We start from the raw sequence: 9,178 nt of genomic DNA, 5'->3' as shown, positions 1-9,178 counted from the left end.
TTGAATTGGGATATCCCTGTAAGCGGCTTCCGCCGGCCTTACGTTCGCCGGTTCTGGCGACTGGAACGCTCCTTCGGGGGGTTGATTGAGGTCCATTCGGGCATTCAGATGCGCTCGTAGGTCTGGTTGGGCGTCATCACCCTCCTCGCCAGTGTTGAGGAAGTCCATAAAGGGATACATGTGGAGGAGATCGGCAAAGACGTCTGGTTTTTTGTACCGGTCCCCACAGACGGCGCCAAATGATGTGGATAAAATAGCTGTGTATTGATACGTGTAGGTTACAATAGAGTTACAGACAAACCGATCGTATATGATGACCGGGATCCTCTCTAATCTAGTAAGTCACCTCATCCAAAAGTCCCTCTCTCTAGCATTTAATGCAGTATTTATAAGGGTCCTGGGGAAAAGCATCCGGCCTTCCGGCATGTCGGACACGTGGTGAGCATGCACTGGGCTCTGGGGAGGCGAGCATGCAGCCGTACGCGTGGCAAGCATCTCCTGCCGTTGGCACGGCCCATCCCGTCCCGGCCGTCTCGCCCGCTTACCGGCTGGTCACTGGTGGGGCCTCTCCAAGCCGAGAGGCGGACCGGGCAACCGGGCAGGGAACCGCATCTAACTCGTCCGGGCAAGATGACCGGGCAGGACGGGCGGACCGTATTCCCGGGGTATATTCCCTATCAAATTGTTAGGATTAGCTTCAAAGAATAAATTAGTAACTAGTGCTTAATAGAACCACTTCCATGTGGACCGATTACCCGATACTCCGGGCATTATTTGTTTACAAATTACAAATATACTACAATCACTTATGCAACAAAGATTAAATGCTCTTTGAGAGTGAGAAAGCGGGTACTTCATCATCACCCTCATCACGACCAAATTCACCTTGATTTGATTTTTCTTTTATGAATTAGTATATTGTTGTTTATACATCACTTTCGTATTAAGTACAACAAATTATATTGTATTTTAGTTTGCACATTAACATTTTAAATACAAATATTAGAATTTTAACAAAATAATAATAATTAAAAAAAAATATTAAAATAATAATTTAGCATAATTGCGATGAAATATAATTTTAGCGATGGAATATTCATTGTAATTATGGCGATGAAAAGATTTTTGTCATTCAAAATGCGACGGAATCACGACAGTGATTAGTTACATTATTATTTTACGACAAAATTTTGTGACGGAAAACGAATTTTTCGACGGAATATCTAGCGATGGAATTATTACGGAAATTTTTTCGTCCTTTTCTTACGACGAATTTGTGCGACAGAAGACATCATTTGCAACAGAAATGTTTGCGACAGAATCGCGACGACAAATTGTTTCATCGTTTTTTTACGACGAAATTTTATGACGGAATAAAAAATTTGCAACGGAAATGTTAGCGACGGATTCACGACATAATTATTTCCGTCGTTATATTTCACGACAGAAATATGGAACGGAATGTGAGTTTTTACGACGAAATATTTTTTTCACGCAATGGCGACATAAAGAAATATTTCCGTTGCCAAAATCATGACAGACTCGCGACGGAATGACTTCCGTCGCCTACTTCACGACGAACAATTTCGTCACCATTTTCCGTCGCCATCACTCGCGACGGATTATTTCCGCCACGAAATGAAATAAGACAAGTCTTGAGACTACAGAATGGATTCCGTCGCGAAAATGAAAAATTCTGTCGCCAAACGTGATTTTTCTTGTAGTGATTGCTTGCATTCTGGTTCCTTCCCTGATGGGTTGAATGAGACTAATGTTGTATTGATCCTTAAGAAGAATTAGCCTGAGACGGTTTCGGATCTCAGACCAATTGCCCTCTATAATGTGGTTTATAAGATTATGGCTAAAATGATTGCGAACAGGATGAAACCCCTTCTGGATGGTGTGATTTCGGAGTCCCAAAGTGCTTTTCTCCCTGACAGATTAATAACTGATAATATTCTTATTGCGGCAGAAGTAGGCCATTTTTTAACAGGAAACAGTGTAGTCATGTTGGATGGGGGGGGGGGGGGGGGAGGGCTTGAAAGTTGGATATGGCAAAGACATATTATATGATGTAATGGCCTTTCCTGCGAGGGATGCTTCTGACGCTGGGTTTCAATGAGAAATTGGTTGAACTGATCATGTTGTGTGTTATGACTGTCTCCTATATCCTGGTTAATGGAGCCAGAGGAGGTAAGGTAACGCCAACCAGGGGTCTCAGACAAGAAGACCATCTTTCCCTATATTTGTTTATTATTTGTGCAGAAGGTTTGTCATTGTTATTACAGAAGGCTTAGGCTCAGGCTCTATTCATGGTTGTAGAGTGGTTAGGGGTGCACCGGCTATTTCCCACATTTTCTTTGCTGACGATAGTCTCCTGTTCTTTAAGGCTAATATGCAGGAAGCTGGTGTGGTTAAGCAGGGCTTGTAGACTTATGAGCACCTATCAGGTTAGACTGTTAATTATCATAAGTCAAGTATCTGTTTTAGCAAGAATACGGGGGAAGGTGATATGGATGATGTGGTGAATTTGTTGGGAGTTAATCATACCCCTAACTTTGAAAAATATCTGGGTCTTCTATCTTTTGTGGGCAAGAATAAGAAGTTAGTCTTTTCTTACATTGAGGAAACAATAAAACAAAGGATTGGATCGTGGAATAAGAAGTTATTGTCTCACGCAGGCAAAGAAATTCTTTTGAAAAATGTGGCTCAGGCTATGCCTACTTTCTCAATGAGTGTTTTTTTTTTTTTTTTTTTTTTTTGCTAACTGACTCTGTGTGTGTAGCTATTGAAAGAACCATGAACCGAAACTGGTGGAACAAGGGTGGCGAGAATGGGGATGGTATTCACTGGATGGCTTGGGATCGTTTGTGTAAGCCAAAGTCTGTTGGGGGCATGGGTTTTAAGGATCTCAGGGCCTTTAATTTGGCAATGTTGGGTAAGAAGGCCTGGCGTTTTCTTACGAAACCTGAGTCTTTAGCTGCTCGAATATATAAAGCCAGGTATTTCCCTAAATCCTCTTTTATTGATGCTTCTTTGGGAAATAATCCTAGTTATTGCTGGAGGAGTATTATGGCTGTCCATGATCTGGTTTGTAGTGGGGTGAGAAGAAGAATTGGTAATGGTGAGGCTACGTTAATTTGGGGACATACCCCCCTATTTGGCTGGGGGGGCTACTTGATAGGGAATATTCCCCGATTTTGACCTCCATATACGTCCACGTTCTCATTTTGTAGTTGGGTCGGGTTAAATGATTCGGGTTAGGGTCAAAGTCAGCGGGTTAGCTTTTAGGGGACGTTTGGATCACAAAATCTTGGATTACCCCAGGTAATAGGATTACATCCAGGAAGGTAATGTTAGATTTTGGGAAGGTAAGATTACCTTATGTGTTTGGTTTGGATTGCGAAATATAATATTACCTTGTTTGGTTAAGGGTTATATTTTAGGTTATATGAATCAATTTACAATAATGTCCTCAATAATATATATAAATATACATACAAAATACATGAAGCAATATGTATCATCAATTGCTATAATGAAACTAGTATGGATGAAAAATGAAACTACAAAACATAATAGTATTGTCAAATGAAGCTGAAATGTAATTAAAATGTTGCACACTTTATGGTCCACATTAAAATTTGCCTTTATTACTTTTGATTGAAAGCCTAATGAGTAGGGAGTGACAAATTATTGTGTGGATCATGGTCCACACAGTGCTATATGGACCATAACAAAAAGTACATTTTTAACATATTAAAAATACATTATTTATGCACTGAATATACATTATACAAAATAATATACTTTTCGTACTCAAATAATATATTTTTCATTAATACAACATATATTTTTAATATACTAATAATATATTATTTATGTACTGAATATACATTATTTACAACTGGATTATAATGATTGGTAATTAGTACCGAGTAATAACAATTGACAAATACAACTTCCAAAGCCCAATAGCCCATAGCCCGAAAGCTTGAAACCCTTGACGACTAGTTGACTCCTTGAAGGTTGAAGCCCTCGAACAGCTGAAGTGCCGAACGCCTGAACCTTCGACTTTCACTATCTCACGTAGCCAAAGTTCACTCCTTCAGGCTTCACTGCTTCGTTGCTCCGCCGCTTCAATTATTCGAGGTTCGCACCTTCGATCCTGAAAATAACACTAACGTTTCTGTGTTTAACCTAGTCTTAAGAATACTTGTTGAGGTAAAGCGGCTCGCGGCATGTAGTTCTTGTCCAAAATTGCGATGAAATGCTGGAAAGTTGCATAATTTTCAGTTGAACTTTTTAAAAATTTATTTGAAGTGTTTGATACAGCATACACTCTTCGGTGTCATAGTAACAAATTAGCATGGTATATAGCGGAAATGAGCAATTAACACTTTTGAGGGAGGCAAAAAATTTTATAACGTTCAGGACATTCAGGAATGTAACAAATTAGGTTAGAAGCAGGAAAGATAACTGTTTGCAATTTTAAATTGATTTTACATAAAAGAGCCAAGACAAGCAAATAAAAGCAAAAGCAAGAAAACAGATGACTAATGATAATGCATGCATGCTTAGGCAACCTAAATAAAGTGAACTAATATTTCTATTTCATTTATTTGGATAGCTGTTTCAAAAATTTAGTCTTTATATGCAGTTTTTTTTTTTTTTTTTTTTTTTTTTTTTTTTTTTTTTTTTTTTTTTGGGTAAATTCTTGAATCCTGCTATGATATTTGAAGTTATGGTCTTATGGAGTTGTATGAATTCATTTATTCATATTATGTTTGGGTTGTTGGTCTGCATATTTTGATGAAGTGATGGGTATACATTGTTGAAGACTTCATCTGTTCTTTTTTTTTAATATATATATATTTTTAACATCATCTTATATAATTTCTCTTCTTTAAAATCTATAGTGATTCTTGGTTTGCGATGACCACATCTTGCCAAGCAATTCTAGAGCTATCGGGCTGCATTACGAAGTCAACCATTCCATGCCAAAAATCATATATTAGCGGCTCCAAATTATATTTTTATGAATCTCGATGCTTCTCAAATACTCTTTCACAATTATCTCTGAAGATGCATCCTTCAGGCAAGAGAAAAACTAGCATCATGTGTAACAGCCAAACTAGCAGTTCAGAGGATAAGGTTGGCGGTCTTACATATAAGGATGCTGGGGTTGACATTGATGCAGGCTCAGAACTTGTTAGGAGAATTGCCAAGATGGCACCCGGAATTGGGGGGTTTGGAGGCCTCTTTCCGTTAGGTATTGCCATTCATCAGTCTGTTTTAACGAGTACTTGTAGGAGTCCTTTTTTCATTTGTACCGTGTTGCTAAAATCTGAAAGGAATATGTGGAGTTATACAAAATTAAACTTGATAAGTTGAACTGGATAGAAACATTTGTCATCACTAATTTAGTTCTTATGCATACACACTTCTAAATAGTTAGAGGCTTGTAGAATTATGGCTGTTTAAATTGGTTTATTTTTGTGGATATATGTTAGGTGCATACTGCTGATGCCTTTACTTTTAAGAAGGCAAGAAGCAACTTTAAAAAATTTCCTATAATATTTTCTCAAACATGGACTATGTCTTTTCATTTTGTTATTGAGACTATTTTGCTAAAAGCATAATCACTTATCAGGGGATTCATACCTTGTGGCTGGCACCGATGGAGTGGGGACAAAACTAAAGCTTGCATTTGAAACAGGAATCCATGATACTATAGGGATTGATCTGGTAACTTTTCTGTTATGTAATACATTGTTAAGCATATGCAATGCTAAAGTTAACAAGACATTTACTTATCAGGTTGCAATGAGTGTTAATGATATTGTCACTTCTGGAGCTAAACCTTTATTTTTCCTTGATTACTTTGCAACAAGCCGACTTGATGTTGATCTTGCAGAAAAGGTACACAGATTCCCCTTTTAAGTAGTTTTTGGAGTTTTATATAATTATTACAAGTTTATTTAATTTATTCTTTATTTTCTTACTAGGTAATAAGAGGTATTGTAGATGGTTGCAAGCAATCTGATTGTGCTCTTTTGGGTGGAGAGGTACCTATCATTCTCACTTCATAAAATATGCTTGCAAAAGTGTTTGCTTCCCCCCGCCCCCCATACACACACACACAAACAAACAATAAAATAAATAACACAACAGCAGAATCAATTGCCTCCAGCTGCCACCAATCACAGACTGGAAGCTACCTTCATTGCCTAACCGTTTCCTTTGTTTTTGGGGTTGTCACAAAAGAACTTGCCCGAATTAAACTTTACGAGCCTTAATTGTTATCTTTAAAATACACCTAAGAGATCAAGTTAAACTTGCCACTATGGTCTAATGTATTATCTTGTATAAAAGTTGAAAGCTAATAGATTTAATGGATTTTTTCGGACCATTTGCATCAAGAGGAGTTATGATGCTTGTGAATAAGGTAATATAAACAAAAACGTATATAGTGATTTCTTGGGTGTTGTCCCGTGATATCGGTTATATTTCTGTTTGAGGGGCTGGCAACTCTGTTTTTAGTTGTGACTTGTAAATGGTTGGTTAGAAATGCATTATACTGGTCCCTTAGTTGTGAAGTATTTACCTGACTGCAATTAATGTTTGCAGTAATGCATATTGGTATATTTCGGTGAAATGAATTTATATCAGCTGTCTTCTGGATGTGCTGACTGGATTAAGTTATTTTTTCAGACCGCAGAAATGCCAGATTTCTATGCAAATGGGGAGTATGATCTTAGTGGTTTTGCTGTTGGCATTGTGAAAAAGGATTCAGTTATTGATGGGAAAAACATTATTGCTGGAGATGTTCTCATTGGACTTCCATCTAGTGGAGTCCATTCAAATGGATTTTCCCTTGTTAGAAGGTTGGAACTACTGAGTTTTCCCTTCCATGCTGTTGATTCATTCGAAAGTATAAACTAATCGTCCTTTCTGCTACACTTAACACTAAAAAGTTCCCTACTTTCAGGGTAATCAAGCAAAGTGGCCTTTCTTTGAAAGATCAACTTCCTGGCAACCCTATTACTTTAGGTGAAGCGTTAATAGCCCCAACTGTCATATATGTAAAGCAGGTAAAACAGTAAAAATGTTGTACACTTTTTATGCTTTGATTTGGGATAAGATGGTAAATATATATATATTTTTTAACCTTTTAATGCTGGCTGCTTAAGGTGCTTGACATTATTAACAAAGGAGGGGTTAAAGGGATAGCTCACATCACAGGAGGTGGTTTTACTGATAATATACCTCGAGTCTTTCCTAAAGGTTTGGGAGCTGTCATTCACAAGGATTCCTGGGTAGTTCCCCCAGTATTCAAATGGATTCAAGAGGTGAGGTCCTTTTCACCACTTCTTCCATGGTTTTGAATCTTTATCTATTGTTACATAACCTCTAACTCTAAATTCTTTTTAATATATTATCAAGGCGGGTAATATTGAAGACGCTGAAATGAGGCGGACTTTCAATATGGGAATTGGAATGGTTCTAGTTGTGACCCCGGACACCGCTCTTAGGATCCTTGGGGATGGATGTGAGTCAAGCAAAGCTTTCCGTATCGGTGAAGTAGTACAAGGAGATGGAGTAAGTTACCATTAGTATATAAATACAATGATTCTGTAGTCTGTACCAATATAAAAGCTGTTTTTCCCGGCTACTTTTGTTCACCTCATGCCTATGCAAGTGATTGAGCTGTGGAATGTATTTTGTTACTTATGAATAATTTACTAATGGGCAGAAACACTTGCCATTTGAAAGGAAAAAAATCGTTTCTTCCAATGATGTTAATGTCGTTCTTTAATTACGCATGCTAAGCAATTGTTAGAGTGATGGATAATGGATTCAAGCAATGTTCAAATATAAATAAACAAATAAATGTGGCAATAAACACATGATTAAGCGCAATTAAGGAGAGCAAGGATTGGGTTAGGGAGCTTTTAGATGCAAAGGAACTTATAGGATCGGGGTTGAAACACTACCCCTGCGAAGACGACTTCCGTAGAGGGATCGAGTAAGGTGGACATGAAGTTGAGATCGTGGACAAGAAGTTGAGATCGTGGACAAGGGAACTTTTTTGCTTATAGAATGCTTGGTGGCGGTGGAAATGAAAGAAGAAGAAGAAGAAAAAAAAAAGAAAAGGAAAGTGTTAGGTGGGGTACTGGTGCTTGGCAATCGGCTCAAGGTGGTCTATCGGTTAGAGCTGTGAGGAATTGCTTGAACTACAGATCCCGATGCTGAATGCTAAAATGGCGATCCAAAGGGATATGATGAGCTTATAAAAAAGAGTAGAAATGTAAGAATTAAGAAGTCCATGTTACCAAAAGATTTTAGGAGATTTGTTGCCTAAATACTTTTCTTTTGTATTTTTTGGATTGCAATTAGATATTTTAAGAATGTAATCTTAGTCAAATTTTAGGAGATGGACACCTGATTTGGTCCTTGATTTGTGGGCAAGATTTGGTTTGATTTAGTTTCCAATTTTAGTCTAGGCGCCTATGTATAAATACCCCTCTTGAGTGTGTAATGAATTCTAATTGTTTATAGAGCTTGAGGCAAATTTTGTTGAATTCTTTTGCTTTCTTTTTTACTTGTTTGTTTCCTATTTCTTATTTCCTATTTGTTTGAGTTGTTGTGTTGGCCAGCCAATGACTAATTCAAGGTCATAAAACCAAGGATGATACAAGAAAAAGAAAGGATGATATTTATAGGCAAGGGAAGAAGTCATGACCTTGACACATAGTAGCAATCTAGCTAATGGCGCATTAACCGAGGATATCTATGATGGGACCTCATGGGGAGTCGTGAAGTGTACGGATAAGCTAAGAGCCTAAGAGTGTTGTAACGTTTTGTGTTCATTGCGACCGAGGTTCTTAATGAGTATTAAAAGTTAGTGGAGATCATGAAATGAACGTCGATTGGATTGAGCTAATATATTATGAGTCGGAGGAATGAGCAACCTAAAAGAGAAATGATGATCGCTTGAAAATGTGGTCAGATGCAACAAGGACCGGTCAAAGGAAGGGGTATTGGGAAAGATATCAAAAAGAAAAAAAAAAAAAAAGAAAACAAAAGGTTGGGGCCTATTCTTACCCGGAGTGGGGTAGAAGGGGTCAACATAGAGTTTTTAGCTTGAAATTTTTTTTAATGTGGTCTAATGAAC

The 9,178-nt window shown here is 37.7% G+C and overlaps 1 protein-coding gene across 1 annotated transcript; it reads left to right on the top strand.

Annotated features, from left to right (window-relative positions):
- The first annotated feature begins 4,001 nt into the window (after window positions 1-4,001).
- On the top strand, window positions 4,002-7,797 carry LOC109193710 (phosphoribosylformylglycinamidine cyclo-ligase, chloroplastic/mitochondrial-like). Its single transcript, XM_019344564.1, has 9 exons — window positions 4,002-4,152; window positions 4,920-5,272; window positions 5,654-5,748; window positions 5,821-5,922; window positions 6,009-6,068; window positions 6,715-6,887; window positions 6,992-7,094; window positions 7,194-7,352; window positions 7,447-7,797. Exons 2-9 carry the CDS (start codon window positions 4,936-4,938, stop codon window positions 7,615-7,617), a joined length of 1,200 nt encoding a protein of 399 aa, XP_019200109.1. The 5' UTR covers window positions 4,002-4,152; window positions 4,920-4,935; the 3' UTR covers window positions 7,618-7,797.
- The last annotated feature ends 1,381 nt before the right edge of the window (window positions 7,798-9,178 follow it).

Source organism: Ipomoea nil, unplaced genomic scaffold (genome assembly GCF_001879475.1).
Source record: "Ipomoea nil cultivar Tokyo-kokei standard unplaced genomic scaffold, Asagao_1.1 scaffold1900, whole genome shotgun sequence".
In the NCBI taxonomy this organism is placed as follows: Eukaryota; Viridiplantae; Streptophyta; class Magnoliopsida; order Solanales; family Convolvulaceae; genus Ipomoea; species Ipomoea nil.
Note: the sequence above shows the minus strand (reverse complement) of the source record. Positions and strands in the feature narration are given on the sequence as shown.